This window comes from Gallinula chloropus, assembly GCF_964237585.1.
Source record: "Gallinula chloropus genome assembly, chromosome: 2".
NCBI lineage: Eukaryota > Metazoa > Chordata > Aves > Gruiformes > Rallidae > Gallinula > Gallinula chloropus.
The window spans coordinates 126,044,241-126,070,648 of NC_140086.1; the positions used below are offsets into that span (position 1 = coordinate 126,044,241).

Sequence of the window (26,408 nt, forward strand, 5' to 3'; positions counted from 1 at the left end):
GAGCCAGGCTGTCGAAGGAGAGATCTTCCTAACTTACCTGCATGCTACAGCAAACACAAACATCGTTCTTGTCCATGCTGGAAATGTATCTTAAATCCCAAACAGGAGTACTGTTAAATGTTGGAGACTTGACCCCTACAGAGACCTGTCAGTCATCTCTGATGCAGCCCACGGGAACGTTCAAATCGCCACAGCTGATTGGCACTCTTGTCACATGCACACAAAGCCAAGTCCTTCTCATCCTCACTCGCTGCTGCCTCTATGCATTTGCCAGAAAGGACATGGACAATCATTCCATTCTACACGATGAAGGAAGAAGGGAAAGAAAGAACAAATTAAAACTAAGGGATTTCCAGTAAAAGCCAGGCCACGTTTCCAAAACTTCTGACATAAAATAGGATCAGCATTAATTAGTGGTGTTCAAAAATTTTTAAGCATCGCTCTAAACATGGTGACTAGGCTTAGCTTTGAGAAAAGGGCACAGTGAGTATGCATAACTCCTTTCAAAGCTGACATGAAGGTAAGTGCAGAGTTCACTAAACCTCTTTTCCACCACCTATGGGTACAAGTTGTCCTCAACTAGAGTGCCACAGGCCACAGCATTTCAAAAGGACCACTAGGAATCAAAGCAAATTACTGTAGGAACTGTACCAGAGGATTGCAGCATCCCTCCATCTACAGGAACTTCTATTTTCCCAGGCTGGCCTAGAACATGACATTTCTCAGTCTTGTAGAGGAGCTCCTGCTCTGCTGGGTGAAGTCCTCCAAATAATACCAAATTCCACGAATAGGAAGTTTGCTCTTCTCTTAAAATGCAGAAGGTATTTTAAAGTTTCCCCTACTCCCAAAGGGTTCTCATTTGGGAGGGTTCAGGATTCCAGGACCCTTCCTCTCAAAACAAGTGGGCAAGGATTTACCCTGCTCTTATTCTCACAAGGACTGATTCTACACCTATGAGACTGGAAAGACAAGCAGTTACAGCCAGGACATAAGAATGTAGGTAGGATTCCTGTAATTCATATTTTTAAACCAAATTTGTTTCACATAGACAGGGTAAATAAATGAGGCATCCTAAATTTCCCAGTTGTAAATTGTACAGGTCTGAAACTTGCCCTTCAAATACCTGATCCCTTCCCTACATCGAATCCTGTCAATCACCCAGTAATCCCACAGCCACTGTTGGCTGGCCTCCCCCCATGGCAGAGTCACTACTGACCTCCTGGACATCCCAGCGCTGGTGGCTGTTGTCTGTCTCCTTCGTGCAGTTCTGAGGGACAACCTTCCCGTGTCTGACATCAAAGCAGAACAGCGGAGCAGAACCAAGCCGGATTTCCTTCATGCTGTTATATTCAAAGTACTGGAAAAGGGAGGGTTTGTTTGAACAACGATGGAAGGACATCCCAATTCATTTTTAAATTCTAATTCCAAGAATAATTTCCTGTACATGTTTGTTCAGAAACAACCCAAACATGAGCCATGGACACCCAACAGCCTTGACCCGGCAAAGCAATCCCTCCTGACAGCTAATTCTGTCTTAACTATTTACCTAAGGGAAGACTTTGTGGACTGTACTTATGTATAAAGTAAACCCATCCGATGACAAAATTTTCTAGTTTAATAAATATTTGAACAGAAGGGTGTTTCTGACAGTGTCTGCACACAGTGCAGTTAGAAATGTGCCTGCAGCTCACCCTGAACTCAGTGCAAGCAGCAAAACTTGCTTGGGATTTAGAATAAATATCTGCAGTCATTTTGTATTGGTTTGGCTTCTCTTCATGCATGACTTTGCTAGTCTAATACCAGTTTGGGAGTCTATGGGAATTCCTCTCTTGTCTTTGACTGCTGTTTAGGTTCTAAACTGCAGGTTTAAGCACCAGTGGGGAAACGCATCACCATTGTTCTAGACTGTTAGGCATTTTTGACTGGCAGGCTTTCTGTTCTCCAGACATTACCAAATATACTGATAAACAGGCACTTAGTGATGTGAGCTGGAGCAAAGCATGGGGATCCAGCCTCAGTGACACATGGCACACTGCCATTCTTCCAACGGCACCTGCAGAAGTGTGGGCATCGTTCCCTAATGTTGAACACATCAGTGTTTCCAGAAACAGCCCAGCCATTAACACATTGACTTCTGGATGGTTCCCTGGATCTGATACGGTGCCTATATACTTAACGTATACAATACCTGGGTGAGACTGTCACTGCAAGGAGAGAGTTCAATTGAGCCTTCTGCAATGGCCCTTCCAGGTTTGTAATCTGCACAGAAGCCAACACCAGTATTGTAAAGCTGTAAGTAAAGGTTTATACTGAAATAAAGCACAATCAGATACAAACAAAATATCCTTCAGATACATTTTTTGTGATTGTACTCCTTTATGATGTATGGTTTTGCTCATGATTTAGGTGATATATATTTTTTTCTTTCAAAATCTTGCATTTTGATCTCACAAAGTGATCTGAAATAAAGGCAGAGTGTCACCAAAGGTCAGTGTTACCCAGATAGTTTTGTATAAATTAGAGATACCCACTTCTGGTTTTGGCTTTGATGGTAGTTGAAATAAATCTGTCCAAACTTTCATGCTAATGGAAAATTGCACTTCAACTGGACACTGTATTCAGAAAAAACACATGATATTCCAGAAGAAGAAAAAAATAAAGTGATAATTCCTGTGCTCCACACCCAGTTCTTACAGTCTTCTCAAGGAAACTTTAATAAAAAAGAACAAACAAAAGAGTAAAAGGACAAAGTAAAATCTGGCTACAGATTAATGGACCTTGTTGTTTTGTTATGAGAAGACCCCTTCTAGTAAGACTGCCTGGATATTTTAATGGATGATACTTATCAACTTAGGTGTTTTAAAAAAAGCATTGAGAATATCGCCTCCTGTACACAGTTTGCCAAGGACCTGCTGCTGCTACCACCTCTGCCCTTGGGGAAAGTGCAGGTCTGAAGTAGTGCTCTTTGCTCTTCATACACATGGGTCAGTGCAGAGATATCTCAGCTGCTGCTGCAGTTGCTATCAGCATGAGGCAACACAATTCTTTTCCTTTACTAATGGCACCTAAAGAACCAAAGGTTAGGACTCTCTGAGCTGTGACTCTGAACTGGGCCAGACAATCTGGGTTCAGCTCCTGGATGGCTTTTAGCATTTATGTGAGAATTTGGATCAGCTGTTTGTCTCTGCCCTGTTGTTTCTCTTCCCATCCTTGTTGCACTGTCTGGACCATAAACTTTTCAAAGCAGGATCAGCCTCTTACTGTACACTCCCTGAGTACTAGAACATGGAAGCCATACTGGGGTCTTTGAACAATGCAAAGTCACTAATCATTATAGCATGTTTTCTCTCACCTTGCCAGTGAACCTTCGTGTGTCCTCAGGTTGGGAGAGTTCAGGGTACACATTTGATAGAAACCAATGGAAATCTTTACAGCCCAGCCTCTTCTGTAGCTGAAGGCGTTCACTGCAGTCTGGCTTCTCTGCCTTCATGAAGAAAGCACAGGGGGAACAAGGTTACTACTGTATTTGATTTGGAGATGCTGGAAATAAAAATGACCATGTAGGAATTATTTCTACCACCTCTTCTATTCTGCATATTACAGATATTGATATGTATCTCTCATGTACACGAAGGGGGAGGACCAGCTATAGCCTTCCTCCCACTCTGTGATAAAACAGCATTTAGTCTGGCACTGTGACAGAAGTAAATGTTTCAGAAGTTGCACACACTCTAAAAATAAGTATTTCCTCTAAAAATGATTATTATCTTACAAGATAAGTCAGTCTTTGTCATCTTTTTAATTAAAAAAAAGTCAGGGCCAGGTCGATACTTGTTGCACTGAAATCAGTGAGATAGTATCAGATTGTCACTTAATATAGAATTTGCTCTGCTGATTAAAATTCAATTTCCTGGTCTTTAACAGCCCAGATTATCCAGTTATTGTCAGTCCTTCATGATCAAAGGATGTAAGGGATGACAGGATTTAGCCCAAAACACAGTCTATCACGTTATTCTCTGACAGTTACTTAATCTAGTAAGTGAATGCGTTTTGAGCCTGTAAAGGCAGAAAACCTTTCATATGAATTATATATTTTCTTGAATTATATACACACTCTCACCCCTCCTGGTAGCAGCTCTGTTCTGAACAAAGACAAGTGCCTTCAACCCTTGGTGCAGCTACAAGCATCGGCACCGCAGAGGTCTGACAGCCTGAGCATTTCCAGGCACTGAAGGTGGCTAACAGGGTTCTGAAAGCCATTGAGCAGGTAAGTGTTTGACCCTTCACTTTCAAACCCACATAAAACACTTTACTAAATCTCTCAGTGCCCAAATACTAAAAATACCTCACCACCCTTAAGAGTCTCTCTCCTCTTTCTTGTCAGCAGTAGATCTCCCCATTCACGTTTCTATTTTTTAAAAAAATGTAGCTTTGGATTCCAGGAAACTGGTTGATTCCTAAGTCAAAAATTAAAATTGATGAGATAAGCAAAAAATTGCTTGTAAATAACTTTTCCTCAGATCAGCTACTTCTCTGCTTCCATAAGAAAGACAAAAAGACTTTGTGACGTGTGTGGAAAACACTGACAAATGAAGGGCCTTGGAAATCAGGTGAGATTTGGTAAAGGCAGGGATCAATCATGCTATCTGGCACTGTTGGCCAGCCCCTGCAAGCTGCAGAGGCAGCTGAACAGGCAGGCAAAGCTCAACAGTTGCAGTATGTTAAGGAGAACCTCAAAGCTCAGTATCAGTCTTAGATTCAATAAGCATAGCAACAAAGTTCATCAATTCAGCACCACACAAACCTGGCCTCAAGAGGTTTTCCTGGAAAAGGGAAATAGAGAAGTAAAATGTTTCCCATAAAAAGAGATGTTTCTCATGGGACTCTGCTTTGGATGAAGAACACAACGGCAGTGAAACTGTTTTTGTCATCCTAGTTGCAGCATGCATTTGATGCTGAATAAATGGTGTAAATAATGTAAAGAAAGTCATTATCTCTGTAAATCAGTCCAAAACTGTGCTTGTGAATTAAATGAACAAACCACACAGAAAAAGGAGAAAAGGAGATGGTAGCTGAAGACCCTAATTCATCTTCATTAACTTAATGCTCACACCACAGGCATCCTGTGCAGGATGTGATTCAGATCATAAAAAGGGAAGACTTACAAAGTGACCTAATCTGTAGTGGGCAGTGTTGGGGGTCAAGGCTCATGGAGATTTTTGTAGTGGCCAATAGGTGCCTCTGCTCACCCTCTCGGTGCAGTCAATCCCCACGGGGCCCATCTGCAGCTGAGCAGCAATAATGTCACTGCTCACTTATGTCTTTTAAATAACACCCTGCTGCACTGACATACTGAAAATATTGGCTGTGAAAGAAAGGAACAGAGAAAAGGGCCTTTTATGTTACGCTATGCTGAGCACAGGGATTGTAAAATTGATCATTTGAAGGAGCATCATTCTTAGAAGTAGTAAAAGTATTCTAGCTAGAATAAACTCCCAGGCAAAAGGTCACGGTGCTTACAGCTAGTAAACTGTATCATTGGTGGCTGTAGTTTTTAGTACAGAAAATTGCTTCTGACTTGACAAGAAAGGCCTTCAGGTAATTACTAAATGATTTAAGGACCTAACTGCCCATCTTAAAAGACTCGGCCTAGTGTCCTCCTTCCAATTAAATGGCTGTAAGCCTTGTGAGTCAACTGACAAACTTCTGGCTAGTGGAGTTCAAACCTACAGCACAGACAAGGAGGGAGAAGCTTTTTAAAAGATGTGAAAATAGAATAAAAAAAAAAGAAACATGGCAGTCTCAGACTCTAGGATTAGCACAGCACGTGGACTGGAGATCCACTGGGGGAGTGTAAGGAGGTCAGAATAAATGGCAGGAGAGATGCACAGCTCTTTTTCTCTCTCCACTCCAATGCAGTTCCTGCTGGATCTGGCTTTCTTAGACAACAGCCAGCACTTCAGTGGCTGAAGCATGCAGGATTGAAATGAAAGAGAAAAATTGTGTGGGAAATTTAGCACAGCACCTACCCAAGTCCTGCCTGTTTACAGTGGATCTTTTTCTTCTTAAAAGCATGGCATTGCTAAATGAACAAAATGATGAATGACAGTTTTCATTCACAACTGCTCACAGATTTGTCCACTGCCTTGTAGGAAAGGATGTCATTACAAGAAAAGGTATTGGAGCCAGAGGATTCCAGAGAACTGCAGCAGCATTACCAACATCACATTATTAACAGCTTTACATTAACAACGTGAATGACATGAACCACAGATGCATGACTCCACCAAACAACCATCCACTGTAATACATGGGATATACAGCCCCTTGACTGATCCTGATCTGCAATGGATTATAGAGAGGCTTAAAACCAAGCGTGGCTGTTGGGTAGTTGTTGGACGGTGTGTAGCCTGCAGACAGTTCAAGTGTGGCTGCCTGCCAGGGCTGAGCCTCGCACCTGGCTGCAAGCCTGTCTTAGCCTGCAGGCTCCAAGCCTGTCCTGGCGTACAGCCTGCCAGGAATCCACATCCCTGGAGGTCGAACTGCTGTCTACATGGTGCTTCTAATGAAAAAGTAACATGTAAACAGTGGCTGTGTTGAGATACGAGTCTCTCACAGTTGCTTCTGGATACCTGTCAGTTCAGGAAAATATATCACTTTTGTGTGTGTGTGTGTCAATATGCCACTCAGATATGTTCCACTCCATTAGGAGACACCACAGTTTGCCACGTGCCCATGAATATTTCTAATATCCTCATGATTCACATGGGGAAGACCTTCAGTAACAAAGAATGAACCTTCTAGGAGGGTCCTTTGAGCACACAGTACTACTAGCTTCCACTTCAGGTGCATTGCAACCCTCCATGTACTATTCTTGGCAAAATAAATCACAGCTTGGTGATTGATTCTTCCTTCAGCTCACTGAAGAATGAATCATTTGAAGAAAGAATCACACTTTAAAAGATTGGATAACTTCAGCAAACAACACCTGGGCACAAGTTTCTCTCTTTCCTTCCTGACCTGACAGCTGGAAGGTTTCATAAAACAACTATCTCCAGCACAATACACATTGAATGTTTGACTGTACACAGACACCTCCACCCCTATTCCATCCTCTTCACCTAACTCAACACACAGTCCTTCCCTCAGAAACAAACAACTACAGATGTCTTTACCTTGCTAATTAAGAAAGCCACTGTGTCATGCTTGTAGAAGTTCTCTTTAAAAGAGCCCAGCCAGGTCTCTGCTATTCGGATTTTGTTCCTCACAATGGCCTCTTCATAGGAGAAAGCACGGGGAAAATGATTCCGATAGACATGCCCAACTCGGGAGCAGGGAATAATTTCTACAGAGCCACCACAGAGCCAGGTCTGAAACACAGGGGAAGGCACAAAAAGAGATTACTTTATTTAGATTACCTTTATCTAAAAAGGAGAAGCTCCTTTACTACAGAATCTGCCTCAGGAAATCCTAATCTGCACATTGCTGGAAAAAGTAAGAGCATTATTATGTGCTTCTTCATATGCTGTTCTTCAGAGATAGAGAGACAGCAGATAATGGGCAAGACAGACCTTTGCTTTGACCCTGCATGGCTATTTATAAGCTTTTATGTTTTTCTGTGCACAGGCAGTGCAGTGTAGTGAAGAGGCCTGGGGCACACCTTCTTTTGTCTGGGATATTAAAGACTCTATACCCTTTGTGTCTGCAATTTTCATTGCTTTGTATTATCAGTTACTCTTTGTATGGAGCAAAAATAAATGCAAACAATTTAATATAAATAATTTGATATTAAAACTACAGGTTGGCAAAGAAATAAAGCTACTCTCCCTTTGGTGCATGTTACATGCCAAAAAAGAGGAGGCAGCTTTCAGAAGATGCCAAAACCAGTGATTCTGTCCTCAGGCTGATAGTGATAGCCAGTGAAACTCCCTTCTCCTGACATAATGTTCCTAACTCACAGCAGCTGCATGTTCTTGTGTAGTCCTGACAGATCAAAGACTGTGGGGGCAGATTTCTGCAAGTAAAGTGATATTCTCCATACCCTGTACATTCTGCACTTAGCTGCTTTTATAAATTCCTTCTTGCCTTCAGGTTCCTTAAAAGCCAAATAGTTACCAGAGCTTGATGTTTTAATTAAGATTCTCACCCTTATAGATAGCTCCAGATTTTCTGCTCCCCACATGGTCATGTCAGAATCATAAGCTCCAGTGTTTTGGAAGTAATGTCGATCCACAGCCACCACTGCACCAGCTACCACAGGACTCCTGCACAGAACATATTTTGGAAGTGAACACCTTCAGTTTTGTAGCTGAATTATTAAAGCTCAGTACAGTGAGAAATGATAGATACATGTACACCCAAAGCTCCAGACAAACAGAGAATGATTAAGACATCTCTTTTAACTCAGCATGATCCACCTTTTGCTCCCCCTCCAAACCTCCACACCTTATCTGGTTGTCTCAATGTGTCCTGTTGATAGTATGACCACAATTGAGTTAGAATGCTTACTACAGGTAAAAGAAACTCAGCATAAACTAAAAGCCTGTCCCTTGAAAAACGTTATCGGAGCATAGGCAAGTAACCACGTCTCTCTTTTTTCCCTTAGCTGCAAGACAACTCAAATTGTACAGGTTTTCTGTTGAGCTGAAGGGACACATATTGGCTGATGGACTGTTACCTGATAGGGCTGATGGAAGACTGTCGTACCTTCTCTTCATGCTCTGGCACTGGTTCCCAATGAAAATCTAGTTTCCAATCAAAAACACCTCGATGCAGACCCACAGAGTGATAGTACTGAAAAGTCTTCCAGTCTATGACATCTATAACAGGGGAGACTACGCTGTTTCTGAAAAAGAAATGAAATTTATTTTCAAAGTCAAAGCACAAATTAAGTTCACTTCTCTGTTATTAAACAGTGGTTCTCCTTTTTGACATTGTCAAGCAGAAACGCTCCTTGAGATGTTGAGTGCCCTTATTTTCCCTGCTGGTAAATAGAAGCTCAGATGCTGAGTGCTTGGGAATACTGAGCCTGCAGTGAGGAATCTAAAGGTCGATAATTTATTGATAACTTGTACCTTGCACTGTCATTTAAAGCTATTCAGGACTTTGCTATGAGTTAACCATCAGAATTCTTATAAATCTATGTCACACAGGGGCCCAGACCTCTGATGTTATAACTCTGCATAGGTGCAAAGTAAGGTTACTTTGGGCTCACATACTTTACCATCTTTTGTTTTTTTCTGTAGATGTTCCACACACTAAAGAGTCTGTCACTTGAGGCCAATGAAGAGTGCATTTACCCTGATTTTGTTCCGCTGGTTGTTTCGTAAAAACATTTATCACTGAGTCCATAAAACAGCTTCTGTTTGTATTGCATCACAAGCTTAAAATGCTCTTGCAAATGCACTGTCACAGTGGGGGATCTACTTTTAAGAGCCAGAACAGAGCCACTGTACTGTAAGCAGCAATCCTCCAATTAATTTCTGACTTGAGTTAAATGTGGATTAGTCTGAGAAGAGGTATTAGACATTTCCCCATAGCAAACATGTCACAGTATTTCACAGTGTGCTTGCACATCATCTTGGAATTAACTAGTAGCTCAGAAGAGCCAACAGCATTCCTTGTTTCCAGGTCAATGGCATATCACATTTGGAACTTTTCAGAGTGTAAATGCAATGGTATTAGGGACTGCAGGAAAAAAGTGTTGGAGACCAACATTATCCACTTCTTCATTACACAGAAAAGATAGCCTTTGGACTCTTGTTCTAGACCAAGATTACGGAGAAGCTCTTTTCCCTAGAATATAACTCCCTGTTAAAAATGAGAGAGAAAAACTAAAAGGTCATTTTTGGGGCAAAAAGTAGAAGGTTTTATATCCTCTTTTAAAGATTTATATGTTGGTCAGAGATGACTCTTGAGAGAAATTCGCTTAAAACATACTACTATCAGTGAAGGTCATCTCAGAAGTCTCCAATGCAGTGAGCCCATTGTACTTATCTGTGGGAGAGACCAGAACCAGCTGAGGGAGATGGTAGCTCTGGGAGATGTTAATGTAATCTTGACGTATCTTCTCAGCCTTTTCAATCACTAGAATAACTAGAGTAATGTTTTTCCAGTATCAGGTTGGGAGGAAACTCCAGATTTGCTTTCATCATAGAGAATTTTAGAAGCCCATGGAGAAAGAGCGACTTGTCATGAATTATAAGATGAACTATGCAGAGGATAGAGTTAAAATGACTCAGTTATTCCATTGTTCCCTAATAAAAGCAAATTGTCCCATGATGAGCTAAAGGCAGAAAGATTTAAAATAGAGAAGTGATTATATTTCTCCATTCAGGTGTAAAAACTCCCTTTGTAAGATGTAATAATAAGCACTCTTGGAAACAAGCATTAGGTCTATAAATAGATGAAAAAATTTTATGGTCAGCCACAACAGTTGTAGGCATATACATTAAAGCAGTGATTTGTTGTCATTGTCCCACAGGACTCAAGAAGAAACTGAAAGAAATTATCATAAAAATAATAAAGCTGATCTCCTCCCCTGATTCTCCTGATGATCCCATTTTGTATCTATGACAAGAACAACCACCTAAACTCAAGTCAGCGGGAGCCTTTCTACTGCAAGCTGTATTTAACCTTTACTCGCTAATAGCATGAAAAGTAAACTAACTGCTTCTAGAAGTTACTAAAAGACAGTGTCCTAACAGTCAAGCAAATGTGTGTTTTTTTCTTTGATGGGCTGAGCTAGCAAGTTAAATGGGTTTTGTACAACTAAACAAAAAAAAAAGAAAAAAGAAAAAGTACTGGTAATTTCTATAGCCTGCTGCATTCTCCAGTGTATGGGCATCTCTGACAGCTGTACCTCAGATAGTTGCTGCTTGCTGAAATGCATGCTATCTATTGCTGCTTGTCTATCCAGTCTCATCCAGACAGGACTAGGAAACTAATGACCCAAGGGTAGTTCATTATTTTATGATTTCAGAGTCAAGAGGGAAACGTTAGCAGGGAGTATTTGAGTGGAAGCCAGGGGAGACAATGTAGACTAAAAGCATTCAAAAAACTTTGACCATGAAGACTAGACCATGTGTCTAGGGTAACTCAAAGACAATCTGGATACTCAGAGTCATACTCAATATATTCTGGATGAGATGATCCAGACATTTCAGACTATCCTACATTTTCATATCCAGCCATTTCAAAACTGTCCTTTTTGGTTCCACCTTAAATCTATTGCCACTGTAAAACTCTAAATTCCAATGATACTTCTAGCATTGGTGCAATCGCTCCAACGGTGTGTAAGCACCACAGTAGTAGTAGTTTCTTGTTGAAATAATCCTTTATTTTTAATGCATGCTTTTGCTTTGCTTGCTATCATGCACTGATTCTTCAATGCTATTCAAGAAACATACCTGCAGTGATGTAATGGATTCTGATGGTTTGGACACCAAGCTATTAGCCAAACTATCTGCAAATTATGACATGGAAAATTACAGTGCTTAAGAGAGCTGAAGCTAACTCACCAGATAGGTCACATTTTATCCTGGCTAAATTAAAAAAAAAACCCAGAACAACATAAAATCTCATCTTCTTTCCTGCAAAATCATACAATTCAAAGTGATAACTGTGCTTCAGAGCTATTACTCCAGTGGCATTTTCAGAATGCCAGGATTAACAGTTCTCAAGAGTGTGTTTGGAAGCGTAATGCTAGACCTTCACTAAGTATAAGCTAGTGTTTATAGGTTGCTGAAACCAACAGAAATACACCTTCTTAAAACTTCAGACATTGGGAGTGTCTTTCCGATCTGAAATAGAGGAATCCAGTAACTCTACCTTGTGTGAAAACTAGTTAGTGTCCAATTTTAACCTTCATCAAGCAGTGCTTTACATATCCTTTGGTATTAATGCTTTTTTAATACAAGATCTGCATATGCAGCGATGGTTTGACAGTTGTGTGGTTCTAAATGCAAATCTGCAGCAGAAGGTAATTGAAAGTTGGAAAATGTTCTTAGCTATTCTTTTTGGTTTTAACTGGGTAACTGGCAGACAGTCAGCAGCTTCTCGGCACTTTGAAATGAAACACACACTGGCAAACTACTGCTAATTTTACTCTGTGGAATCCAAGGAAAGGAAAAAAACAGGAAATTCAAATATGACCAGCAGCAAGGCTTTGAACCATTTGACTAATTTGTGAATATTTCAAATGCTTGGAACAGATTCGAACTACAAAAGGTCACAATTCCATGAAAAAGAGCAGCCCAAACAAGAACAATTTCCTGGTTTGGGAATTCTCAGCCAAATACAATTGAGAATTAAATGTCTTCTCATGACCCTTTACAGTCACCATGAACATTCTGTTCTTTCCTATTTTTAGAACAAGTAATATGAAGAGAGGAAGATTTAATTAATGCATCTGTTTTGAAGTTTTAGAGACACTGGTTTTTTGAAAGTGCTTTTTATTGATTTATGCTTTCTTTTGCTGGGAAGGGAACAGATTTTAATCTGTTTAAATCCCCTTTTAAATAAGGAGGAACAAAAAAAAATTCCCCCCAAAACAAACACAAAAATGATGTATTTTCCTCAAGCAGTTTCAGAGTGGATCATTCCCTGCAAAAATTTGATAGCTGGGAAATGCAGGCAGTTCAAGTTCTCTGGCTCTGCACGTAGGCAAAACTTCAGTAAGTAACTGAGAACCCAAGCCAGTTTCACAACATGCTGCATTTTCACTGAAAGCACCCTGCTGACTGGCAGAAATGTTCAGGGAAGCAGTAATGCAAACATTTGAAATCAGATAGGGTTAGCAAAAAGGTAAAATGCAGCCATCAGGAATGGTAAAGCCATGGTAAAGGATTACTTAAATATGGCCTTACAGACCAACTGCAGACTAACTTAGAGCGTATTAGCTGTCTCCTTGAACTGATGGATTACTCATATCATAAGCAGTAAACATATACTTCAAATCTCTGCTAGGGAGAGTGCTAAGGTAATGTTTTAATTAAAAAAAAAATCTGAACCTGTCTTTTTTGTTGTTGTTGTTAATATATTCAAATTGGTATGTGGGGTACCAAAAGCTGTGGGAGCAACCAGTATCTTTTTACACTGGAAAGTCAGAACACTGTGCCATGAATCATGCCCAAACCCTCATTCCTCCTACTTTTGGCAGCAATGTTTGCTTTTGGCTTTAGGCTCTCATATTCTCTTTCTTTACTTCAACTTCTTTAAAATAGGTCATCTACTGATCAACTGTGAAAGATTGTAAAGAGAGAGCATATCTTCACATAACATACCCTGTAAATGCAGAACATTAATTGAATGGATTTGAAATGAGTGTTACTGACAAATAGGGGATAAATAAAATGTCAGGCAAGAAGAAAAGTCCCAGGAAGCAGGCTGTTATATGTGAAGTATATGGAAGGTTTTCAAAACAAGGAGAGTAGCACGCTCAGATGCTGGGGGTGTGTAGGCTCTGGATGGATAACATCATGCTTCCCTGAGCCTGTGAGAAGGCTGAAGACAGATGGTTTATGTATTTGGTAGCTTGAAAAGCTGGCGCATGGGCCACGGAGAAGTGAAGAATCAGATGAAAAGAGATGAAGGAGCTGTTCAAATTCAGTACAAAATATTTCCCTCCTCTCTAGTGTATTACCATAATACTAGAACCTCACAGAAATTTTCTGGACAGCAGAACTCTGTTTCTATTCCTGTATCTACAAGCAGAAGCTTCCCTTCACTCCTGAATGGGAGCCAACAGCGGGTGAGATACCTTTTCACTGCTATGTTCACTTCTTATTCAGTTTAACATCATTTCCATTAAAGATTAGTGACCTAGAATCATCATGCTATGTACAGGCCCTTTGAATTTTAGAAACTAGATAGGCTTCTTTCATAACATCACAGGCTTCTGTTTCCTAATGTGATACTTGAGCTGTGCTATATAGGCAGTACACCAGCACAGGGGGAAGCAGCCCTTGCAAGGCAGAGCAGGGAAAAGGGCAAGCTACCCTTTTGCAAGCCACCCCTCTGCCTCAGTTAGGATGCCCATGGCTTTTTTTAGAGGTGGAATTCCTTGTCAAGGATATAAACAATTCCACACCATACTTTGGATTTTTTTTTTTTTAATCTTCAGCATCATGGTCACTGTTCTTAGTTAAGGAACAACCTTTTCAAGCCCTTATGGCACAGTTCATTATATGCTCCCTCTGCCTTAGGACTGAATATAAAATAGCAGCTGTTTTCCTGCAGTGCAAAAGGCAAACCCCTCAAAAAAAAACCCCTGTAATAATTGCACAGCTGCATTAGTATGCACCATGCTACTCACCTGGAATTATTCTGGAACACAAACAGTTGTCAAATTAAATGATCTGTGGGGCATCTCATCTAGTTTTCTAAAGCTGCCTATGGTATTCATCCTTGAATAATCAAAATGCCAAGGGATGCTTTCCAACCGCGGAACCATTCTCCAGGCGATATACTAAGCTAATGCATGACTTCCCAGTCAATTCATTAGGTGTGGGTCACAGAGCTAGTCCTAGTCAAGGTGCCTATAAATGCATGTGTAGTGATTTCAGACAGGCTCAGTATTTTTTTTTGGAAAAGAGTTTTGATTGGATTAGTGAATAAAATCGTCACCCAGAGCCAGTCAAAAAAGAAATGTCATCACCCAGTACAAGTCAAGTATCTGTCAAATATTTCCATACCTGTAAAACTGGGAAATGTTTCTTGGGCTTGTCCTGTCTGTCATTGCCACAGGCTTGTCAGGACTGGGGGTATCTCCCTTTTTGTGAGTATGTTCGGCTCACAGTGAAATCTTATTTTGGGTAAGGATGTCTCGACATCGCTCCAAGACATGTCATGGTAATAGTGGTAGATCTGATCAGGAGTTCAGAAAATCAGGCTTATGCACAATTTTCAAAGTTAAAAATCTCCCTCCAGCTCCACTAAGCTCCTGCAAAGGTTTGAGCTTTGGAAAGGCTGCATTTTTCCTTGCCAGCAAACAACTCAGTCACTCGCTCTAGGTGATTAACTGCTTCCCCATCCTGTCTCTCCAGCAAAAGCACATGAGTTGCAGCTTGATTGGTCCATTAAGAAGAGGAATGATGGATATTTCACCAGTCACTGTAAGCTTTTTTTCACCGTACTTTGTTCATTTGGGTAGTCTCCGGGAGTGCACATGATTCAATTTAACAGCTCCTCAACTGCTAAATGAAGCCAAGTTGACTATACTAATGCCTTACATTTCCATGGTGATCTCCACGCAAGCATTACAGGCAATTTGGGGAAAAATCGTGAATTAACTTCCTTATCAAGTCAATGTTATTATCACCATTCTTCAGCTGGGGAAAGAAGGACAGCAAGAGAAAATGATTGCCAGATGCCTTAGAGCATGTCTGCCCTGTGCACTGGAGAACAGCACAGGTTCTCCACACTAGGGGTGATAAAGCTTCCAGGGCCAGCCATGGTGACTGATAGAGCATACAGAAAGGGATGGTTTAGACACCACTAATATCCAAACATCCTTCTGCCTTCACTCCATGGATCCAATTAGCCACTAGCTAACTGGGTGTTGAGTTCTGCTCTCCCAGAGGAATGAATGAGCCTATGAGTCATACAGGGAAAGAGAATCCCTTGCTCACCCCCCGGCAACAGTGCTACATAAATCTCAGAGCTATAGCAGGTTTGGTGGTTTTGCATTCCCTTAGCAGGGATAATTTTTGACAGTGAACCATTACAATTGTGGTGAAGTTCTAACTTCCCTCTTGACATTGTAATTCCCCCTTCACTACTGCTCTCCTCTGAGACTTTTGTAACTCTTTTCATTTCAGCAATACAACCTTGAATAAGGACTGGCCATTTGATGCAGATAGGAGTTTTGCATGAACATCAATAATAGACTATAGCTCAAGGCAGAAGAATCATGAAGTATATTCATTTAAGTCATTTAATAAGTTAGCAGACAAAAAATAAATTCTGGTTTTCCAAGAAGGATCTTTTAGAAAGAATAGTCCTGACATCCTACTCTTGCTTGCAGTATTTTTAGTGTTTCATCCAAATGGTGTAATCAATTCTAAACTCAAATTAATGTTCTTATAAGCAAATACAATCAGCCATAAAAGCAACTTGTTCCAGTGCCTGGGAACAGCCTTTGAAGGTCTTTAGCATGACTATTTAATGGTCTGGTAAGAGTTTTAAAGATGTATTTTTTTCTTTTACCCCCTCAAGCAATTATTCATTTTTTTCCCAAGTGGCTTATGGGTAACAATAGGCAAGGTAATACACAGATTTTTCTTTCAGAAAAGTCCCTTTAATAAAGCATTTCCCACCATGTAATTCTTGAAACATTTTCAGTGATTTAATCTCTTCCAAGGACTTGGGGACTGCATAGATGAGCTCAGCTGTACACCAGAGAGCAGGTCCAAGCCCCAACCTACAAATGAAAGACTCAGAAAATACGAGTCTGTATCCTCCTCTGTCAGTTTGGTGTCAGTGAAAGAACCTGTAATTAGCTAGAGCTGTCTAGGCTGCCCAGAAAGTCTGTTTTTCCTGTGGAACAGAGACAGTACAGGTGACAGTGGTATGTAGCCAAAGTGGCTCAGGAGCACAAAGCATTTCATCCCTGTCTTTAAGACAGAGACAGGCAGAAAGCAAAAAGAATGGAATCTTGCAGTAGTTTCTCTGGTGGATGCTTTCCAATTTCCAAACAGCTTGAGACTGGAACCTTTTTAATCCAGACCACCAGGAAGCCTTCCTATAGTTCTAACTGGATACCAGCTCTGACAGTTCAGTGACACTGTGTGTGAAGTGAGGGTTATCAGCTGTGTGACCCACCCTGCTTCCCATGTATCAAAGTGATGCATTTGGTGATAAGGTAAAAAATAAAAGCAATGTGACCAGAAGGAAGAAGGGAACAAAGAAATGATTAAAAAAAAACCCCAAACCCAAATCTTTCCAAGTGCATCTCTTTCAGCAAAAAAGCAGCATATGCAGGGAGCTCAGAGGCTGCGGGGAGATTTACCGGTTGCTGGCCAGCCTGGCCAGGAGGGGTTCCAGCCAGCCCTTCTGACACTCGCAGTGTGAATCCATGAAGACCAGCACGTCCCCGGTTGCCCGTGCAGCTCCTAGCATCCGACCTCGGATGACTCCAAGTCTCTTGTTGCTCCGGATGAGCTTCACACCCTCCAGCTTAGAGATGTATTCACTCAGAGCGGACTTCAGGGGCCCTGTCAGAAACAGAACAGTCACTGAAATGCTTTAGCTTTGATTCAGACTGTTACAGAAAAGCAGCAGGCAGTAGGAGATGCTACTTCTTGCTGGTAAAATGTTTTGGGGGCACTTGTTTTACACGGCCAAGTAGGCTGTGACCCAAACATTCCCACAGCAGCACAATGCCAAAGAGAAATAGAGACTAATGGAAACTGAGATTCACTGGATGTGAAGCTATTCCTGTGGGAAACTTAATAGCCCCCTGTCCTGCTTTCAGCAAAAGGTGGATGCTCTCATCATCTCATAAAAGGCACAGATCAGAGTGAGATACTACAGGTGTTTGGCTTTCCCGAGTGCTTTGGATTACTTGAGCAATGTGGAGTTTTCCACTCTCTGCTTCAGCCAAAGTTATTGGCTGGAACTTATTACAGCAGATCTGGTCCAGTGGGAAGGCTAAAATTTGCATACTGTGAACTTATTTTAAAGTAAGAGTGTTCAGAGTGATTGGAAATGATGAGGGAAAAAAGAAACATATTTCAAAGTTGAAAGGTTAAGCTGAGTTCTAGGGTTGGGAGAGTGAAACCTGGCAGCCAGCTCAGGGGTCTGCTTAGCTCTCTTCCTGAGGGTTCTCTTCACCTTCTACTCTACTCATAGGCTTCTTGGAGGAGGACAGTTTCTTCCCTGAAGCTCTGGGGAAAAAAAAGCATATGTATAGAGACGTTTGGGCTACCTTGCTGACTGAGATCGTCAACTAGGATGATATCCTTGAGGGAGGCCTTTGGGGCTGTGTCCATAATGCTGTGCACGGTTCTCAGCAGAGTAGACCAGGCTTCATCATGGAAACAGATGATGACACTAGCAGTGGGCAGACTGGAGTCATATTCTTGCTGTAGGCACCTGCATGGGATCAAATGAGGGAGATACTGGAGATGCTGGTACAACTGGACAATTTTTTTCTCAGAGCAAAATTGTAAGCTACCCCTAAACCCTCACAGGTTGAAGATGTCACCTCACTTCCAATGAAGAAAAGGAAGTATTAAGGTATCCAAGACTGCAATATAGGAATGACACTATATGAATGACTGAAAATACAGGAATGGCACTATAAAATGTAAAATACAAAAAGAGGAAAGTTTTGCTGTGTTTTGGAATACTTTTTTCTGCTCTGGCTGCTTCAAAATACAGAGGTCAATTAGAAATGGTCCAGAAGGCAAGGAAAAACTGAAAAGACAATTAGACAAAGGAGAGGGATAAATCAGGACAGTCAGCCTCCACCAACTGATACATTTTTTCAGGTAACAGAGAAAAGAACAAACAGAAATGCAGTACCTTTAAGACTAACAAGTGAAAGGACTCATCTGCACAAGAGATCAGTATACCTATGGACTGCCTGATTGGGATACTAGTGAATGAAGCCAATATCTCAGTCCTGTACAGGAAAGAAATGGATCCATGCATAGGCAATGAAAATAAATACAGACACATTTAAGAAAGCAGAAGTGTTTTCCCTATAAAGTTTGTATGGGTTGTTTTTTCTGACAAAAAAAAAAAGAATCACCGATGAACATGGCTCCCAGCTGGGTTGATTCTCTCTGTGTCATTTCTGCTACTTACATTACAAGTCCAGGTACTGACATGATGTACTGCAAGACACATGGCAGCATGAGTCCCTCTGTGGCATTCCTAGAGGTGCTCCAGAGTGCCAGATGCAGCCCACAGCTCCTCAGTTTTTCATGGGTCCAAGTTTTCACCCATGGCATTGAAAAACCTTCTATCAAAATTACGGTGAACTATATGGTGCTTTGACAACTCAAGCATTTAAGAATGGAAAGCACCTGCTATTCATTCTCACAGAAGCTGTGTGTGAAAACTACAAACCCTCATCAAACAATGCCTGTTTCATGGATTTAAGTAAAAGATCTACAAATTGCAGGCAGGACAAAAAGTGTTTTTTGATGTACCAGCTTTGGCTCAGAGACACAGGACACACTACACTGGCATGAGGACACACATTTTCCAGAAGAGGCCTTCACAAGCCCCCTGTAAAGACAGAAAGACTGTGACTATGTATCTGCCTCGCTTGTATAAGCTTTTCATTTCCTCAGTAGCAGTCATTCAGTTTCCTAACTCGTTTAATCTCTAACAGCACTAACTTCTTCAAGGAATTACAGAATTGGCTGGTTGTAGCCCATTGTTATTTCAGTAGTTTTGTATCACCCAGCAAAACATCATACAGATTTTGCAGTGGTTCTGCAGACCAGAAGCTCCTTTAAGGGATATAATTCTAATATTGCTGTGTTTATTGCCATTTTACTTAGTGTTACTATTCATGGGCTGAGGCCCTGTGATGCTAGGCACTATCCAGACACAAAGCTGATTATCATTTAAGAGAATCTATAAATGAATACTATAGAGACACTCCTAGGGGTGTAAATTTTAAATCAGCACAATTATAATGATTTATAATAGTTTATAACAGTTCACATTGTTTGCATAGATAAGCAAATTTTCTTCCTTATTTTTACACTGCAATGAATCTCTGCTGTCCTTTGTTTACTAATTTTCTGTAATCAACAATGCTGTTATTTCACCATTTTATATAGGATAATTGCTTCCATTTTCAGCAGGATGAGGGAAAAAAGGATGCTTTCATCACTTCACAGTGTTTGTATTTTCCGGCAGAAGCATTTAGAGGTAATTTAAGAAGGTCTGATGCAGTCCTTTTACTACCAGGCAGCTTCCAGCCAGGAACATCCAGCACAGCTATAAGCACCATAGTACTACAATGACTTCTTGCTAGTACTGTGGTTTGAGCAAGAAAATAAGGCTGTTGCAGAATCTTAATTGGAAAGGAGTAGAAAATAACTGTACTCGAATACATAACCTGGGTGGCAAGTGTTTAGTTGCCATGGAGATTGGCAAAGGCTTGCAATATAGATATCTGATCTTCAGAAAAATGCAAAAGTGTTCTGGTACACAGAAATACCTTCCTGTAATTAGGAGCAGTTTCATAGACTGTCCATCATAAACCGGCATTCAAGAAGTCAGGGCTGTGGCTGGTATGAGACGCAGTCATTTAGTCCAATTTGGGAAAAATAAAGAATTGTCACATGCAGCAGGTCTGACATGGCGAAGGCGCTGCCGATGGGGACTCCCACTCACCTTCAGGAAAATGTCTCATTGAGGTTCAGCTCCCAACAGCAGTATGGTGAATGCCATACTTTTGAATTGGCACTTTTAAATATGTTGTGAGTTTCTGTTTGCCTAGACACATATGACACTCGAGTCCAAAAGGGAAAAAGAGCTTTTTTGGGGGGCAGAACCACCATCATAAAAGTCACAACGGCAGACTTGATTTGGGTACACTGTCCCAGGAGGGTGTCAACAGCAGCTGGACCTGCTAGGAGCAGCAGAAAGCACCCTGAGGGATGAAGGTACCACAGAGGATGAGCCTTGATGCAGAAGAACAACTTTCTAGCACAACCGGGCAAGTTATTATGTTTTTTCATCCAGAAACCAGGTCTGTCAAAAGTGGTAGTTAAAGTAAATGGGGCAAAACAAGGTACTTGATTCATCTGTTAGGGTATGTTTCACTGTGAAATCAGTGGGAGCACTGTAAGACACCACTTTATGCATCTACTTTTTGAAAAGCAGCATATAGCATTCACCTGGAAAGGCATGCAAAGGGATGTGGGTTGTGTTAGAAGCTGAGGTCGGGTGAGAGAGGTCTAAAGTATGATGTTTCCAGGTGAAAAAATTAGATCCTGGGCTGTCAAGGCCCAGCCCAGCCCACAGGCTCCAGTTTATTTCCATCAGAGCTCTGTACTCTTCAGGTAAGAAGAAACTGCATTTATGCTGCTTATTGCTCCAACGCAATGCACAACAAACAGCTTCATGTGATTTTCTAGGGAATGGCAGCTAAGTATATCTTACATCTTACACTCTCCTTTAAGGGTAAACATGAAGTATGCAAGCGTGGCTGGGTCAGCCTTATTTTATAGTATCTGAAAGTGCTTCACAATTAGAAGGTATAGTTTCTGGTTTCTAATTTCACCATCTCATTTCAAGTGAAATAAGAGAGACGGAGTCCATGGAGGTAACTCACTGAAATGCCTCTAACTGGATGGGTTCTCTCTAACCAAATAATATCAGACAGTATTAGGAACAACATGTTTCAAACAGAATAGAGTAATAGACAACTGATTCATTACTGGCTCACTCTCATTTTACGCTGCTTTAAAACTGGACTGACACTTGTGAGCTAGGCCCCTAGAGTAAATTACACCAAAGAAAAATTGTGGTTTGTGTGTTGTGCCATAAAAGGCAGGACTGGCTTAGAGGTAGAACTCTGCTGCAGGTTTATGATCTGGATTTAGAACTCAACAACTGCGAAGCCTCAGATATTTGGCTCTGTGGTTCCAATCTGGGCCCTACAAGCTATGGTGTTGATAGCTCCTTAGGCTGTGACTAGTCAGACAGGAAAGCCCATCCAAGAGCTGTGAGACCATGGCTAAACTTGTCTTTGATGGCTCTTCAGCTGCCAAAGTAAAACTGGTTTTTGGCTCATGCCACAGGCAGTAAACCAGAGGCATCATTCCTCCTTTGAATAATACATGGTTCAAAGAGTTGCCAATGAAACACAGTGAAAAAACCCTGAAACAATATTAGCATTTTATTATTAATTGGAATTACACAAATTAACATTGCACCTAGGCAAAAAGTATAGAAAACACTTTCATTTCTCTTTCCTTAAGACTGTTCCCTTAAATTAGAGCCACCAGCTCTTATTAAATATGTGGAAATGACCACTAGAAAAAATATTATATTTATCCTGTATCTTACTTAAAATGTTTTCTGGTGCATCTTCCCACAGTGCCCTGAGGGAAAGCTACAATAGTGTTTGTTATAGGAGGTAAGAAAACAAGACACCCACTCAGGTCCCTTCCCCTTTCCAGAACAGATACACCTCAGCCCCTTTTTCAGATGTGTGACCGGGGCAACTGGAATAACTGGCTCTCAAGTCTTTGGGCTTCAAATGCAACAAGTGGGGTCTCAAATGCAACACTTGTTCAGTGTCTCCTTACAGCCTGGCTGCAGCTAGCTATGGTGGTGTTGGCAGATCAGGTCATTCACACACTGATCTCTGCCCTCCTTCCTGCCAGAAGTTTCCTTTCAGTGCTTGTTGGGTCACCTGTGACACTAAAAAAGTTGAAAGCCCCAGCTCCTGACTCCTTTATCACCCCTGAAGGCCGGTGACCCCATGGCCCTTGCATCGACGCATCATGAGGAGGTAGGTCGCCGGGGCTATAGAGTGACCCATAGCAGCGTCCTTCCCGCTGGATAACCCGGCACCCAGAGCGGAGCGTGGCATCGTTCGCCGTGCGGATTCCCAGTGGGCAGACAGACAGACAACCGGGGGGAGGTGACGCGGGGAGCCGGGGCCCACGCCGCACTCCCCAGCACCTGCTGAGGCGGGGAGGAGCCCCGCCCTCGGGCACCAGTAGAGGGCGCTGCCGCCCGCCCGCCCGCTCGCCTGTGGGCGCCGCGTTGCCGTGGTGACGGGCCGGGTCGCCGCTGCCGGGTCGCCGCCGAGGCGGGAAGTGGGGGGGGGGGCGCGGGGACGGGGTGCGGGACGCACGGGTAACAGCATACATCAGCGGCTCGCCGGGGCACGCTGCGCCTTCGCCCGCCCCCTTCTGACCCGGCCTCCTCAGGAAGCCGCAGCTGCCCTGCTGCCCCCCCGCACTCCCTCCCAGCCCTTCCCGCACGCTTCATTTTCGCCGCTGCGGGCTCCTGAGGGCTTGAAAACACCGTCGGTGTTTCGGGCAGTCTCCGCCGGCTCCGGCAGCACCTGCCGCGGTCTCGGGGTCCCCGGGGACTGTGACCCAGCGTGCGTGGCTGGGCAGCCGCGGGGTACCTGTGGGAGCCGACTGGGGGGGCTCGGGCTCCCGCCGGCTGCGGGTCGGGGCCGCGGGGGCAGGCTGGGTGCGAACCTGCTTTGAGGAACGGGGCGGGGGGTGGTGGTGTGGGGTGGGGGGGTGTGAAGTTCCTCACACAACGTGGGGAAAAAACGCTATCCCGGGGCGGAGGGGAGGGTTTGTTAGGAAAGGCGCGGGGTTTACAGGAGGGGAGGCTCACGGCGGGACGGCAACGGGGAAGGAGACGGGTTTTGTCCCAGAGATGAAATAGTCGGTGTTACTTACAACGGGTGTCGTACCTCAGGCAGCTCCCTGCGCAACGAGATCCGCTCGCTGAGCGCTTCGTTAAAGCCGTGGGTTTCCAGGCCGAGCTCCCCCGCAGCAGCCCCTTCCCCAGCTTGCAGAGGAAGGGACGGGAGCAGGGGCTCCGGGTCCCCCTCTGCCTTCGCCTCCGGCCGCCGGCCCTGCTGCTTCACCACCCGGTAGCCCTTCCTGGCCTTGCTGTGGTTCCTTCTACCGGTGGGCGACACAACGGCCACGATCAACTCGTCCTCCCGCAGGGATATGAAAGGTGATAGCCCATCCAAAGGATAGTACTGCTGGCTTTCCTCCTGGGTCTCCAGCATCTCTTGAGTCTCCGCGAAGTCCATCAGATACCCTTCCCGGGGGTTGAACTCCACAGGCTGGAAAGTCCCTTCCTTGCTCTGGTTGCTGGGTGGTGGATTCAGCATTGTAACCATCAGTAGCAGCAAGCCCAGCATCAGCAACAGCAAGAGAAACTGCAGTTTACGTGATCCATATCTGCACTTCTTCCTCAAGAACATACTGTTGGTGACAAAATGATACAGATGGTCATGTTAAATATCACTTGGATCCTTCTCAGACTCCAGTCCTCGGGTTGCAGCAAAGCCCTGGTTTTCACTATCTGCCAAGAGGATTTTTTTGCTCCCCTCACATTTCACTGATGCCGTTTCGTGCTTTCCTCTCTATTTACAGACAAAATATAACGTTCCTATTAATATTGCACTTACTGTAGCAAAAGGTAGCATGGATCCAGCAAGATAAAGTAGATTCTTTATCATACAGAGTCCCAGGTCAGTTAGGAAAGTGCATGTATAGCTGATGAGAGAGTAGCTAAAGTGTTGATTTCTTTTTTCCTTTTTAAATTCTAAGTAAAAAGAAATTCCATTTCTTATAGTTTCCTTCCAGAGTAGTTCCTGCTTCTTCAAAGTTTCCAGTTGCTGCCTGGATTGAAGCGCCTTATCTCGGAAAGCAGATCTGACAGCTCTCCCCCGTTCTGAGGCTTCAAGTTAACTGTGATCAACAGATGAGAACTAGTCGGTCCCTGACTTTGTTTCACACATAACTACAGCACTCAGTCAGGAAGCACTTTGCCAGACATAATACGGAGCAATGTGTGCGTCTTTCTCTTGGTCCTAATGCCCTCACTGTTCTTGTCCTATCAAATCAAAACTTTCCAAAAGCTGCAAGAGGCGGAATATAAGAAGCAAAATGTTGCATTACAGAAGAAATACAAGAATATAAAAGAAATACAAAAATATAAAAGAAATCAAGGCACAACAGGGATCACTTTACTTCTGAATAGCTGTATTAAGCTAAGAATGCTCAGAGCACGCAGCAAGTATTTTATAAACTGAATAAAAGGTGGAGTGCACATGATTTATTTAACGTTATATTTATTCATATGGTAATGTGCTAGCTGGACTACATGAGTATATTTCATTTTCAATAAATATTTACAGCTGTAGGGATTTTAACAGTGACACAAGGGTGCCAAATTATCACCTGGCAGACTGAAGTTGTCTCCTCATCCATAAATTTGGTATTGCAGGGGAAGTAGCACTTCAAGTTTTCAATAATCCAGGAATAACATGTAGAAAGCCCAGACTGGAACAACAACTACTGACACTGAAAGAAAACAACTATGTGTGTGGTTAAAAGGGGAGCTCAGTCTCGGAGGCCTGTTTGCTAATATTGCTGGCTCGGGTGCTAGTGGGCATGGACTGTGGCATGTTTTGCAGTGAGATGGATGCTTGTCCAATGGGAAAAGGGGTGAGGCAGTCCACATGCTTCAGCGCCACACGCCTCTTTGTCTGGCAGAGATGAAGTATGGGTGTAACTCAGGTGTTACCGACCCTTTTGATACTGGGGACGTTAAGTATACTTTAAAGGGAACCAGAGATTTCTTCTTTTTTTCCTTCTTCCCCATTGTTTCCCTGTAATACCTTCCTCTTTAAGTTCAATCTATGGTTCCTGGTTTCAAAAATTTTACAAGGTATTTACAAGTACCTGCTTTCAAACTAAAATGAGTCATGGACTTCAAAATGAAAGACTGGGTAGAGCACCTCGAAATTGCTGGAGGTATGTAGTGTCTGGCACTTCCGTGTGTGTGCACCCCTAATGGTCTTACACAGAATGCCTTGGGTTAGTGTGACCAGTCTGCTGAGTCTTGGCACCTTCCCTATCTCAGCTGTTCTTTAAAAGATGTAAAACTGCTTTAATCATATCTTGAGTAGGAGGAAGATTTAGCCAATATTTTGATACTTCACCGTTGCATGTGCCTTCCTTTTTTAGCTTAAATTCCTAAAAACATAATAGTTCAACCCACCTTCAGCCCTGAGAATATTGCTCTTTATCCTACTTTTCACAGGGAAAAAAGTGTCGATGTTTTCAATTCAGTAGGGAGGCAGCACACATTTGCATTAAAAAAAAAATCTGAGTTCAAAAGCATTCATTTAAATAACAATATGTGTCAGCCTCAGAAAGACAACATGAAATGGAAATGAAGAGACCTGTCCAAGACATTCTGCAAAAAGCTGGCAACAGCAACTTGCAAAAGGTTCAGTTCCACCGAGTCCCATTATCAGGCATATGGAGGAAAAAAAAGGAAAAAAAAAGTAAAAGAAGGAACATAGGAGTGTGGGGAACAAATGGGAGAAAATACTACTGGCCTTTTTTCTTTTGTCACTTTTCTGACCTACCCAAGTATTTGATTTGGTTTAATTTAATTTAATTAATATTTTTGCCCTGCCTAAAATATTATAACCGAATGCTGCAACAACTCTCATCAAGATTATTCTAGCCTGCAGTGGTAACTGCTGTAAAAATTCTGTTCTGGTATGTCCTGTGTTGCTGAGCAAATCCACCTGGGTCTCTTGTGCAGCTATGTTTCAGCCACAGATGAAAAGAAACCCAATTAGCAAATTTACAGCAATCTTTGCTACCTTTGGGACAGCTGGTAGGTAACATTATCACTGAGACATATTCATATGG

General features: G+C 42.4%; 1 protein-coding gene across 1 annotated transcript; it reads right to left on the bottom strand.

Moving 5' to 3' along the window:
- Positions 1-152: 152 nt before the first annotated feature.
- Positions 153-24,946, bottom strand: GALNT15 (polypeptide N-acetylgalactosaminyltransferase 15; the record flags this gene model as incomplete). The annotated part of the gene is made up of 11 exons (XM_084279865.1): positions 153-299; positions 1,217-1,357; positions 2,189-2,290; positions 3,353-3,484; positions 7,176-7,370; positions 8,147-8,264; positions 8,678-8,845; positions 17,009-17,213; positions 17,927-18,093; positions 23,400-23,939; positions 24,921-24,946. The coding sequence occupies 11 exons, from the start codon at positions 24,944-24,946 to the stop codon at positions 153-155; spliced, it is 1,941 nt and encodes a 646-aa protein (XP_084135991.1).
- Between the last annotated feature and the right edge of the window lie 1,462 nt (positions 24,947-26,408).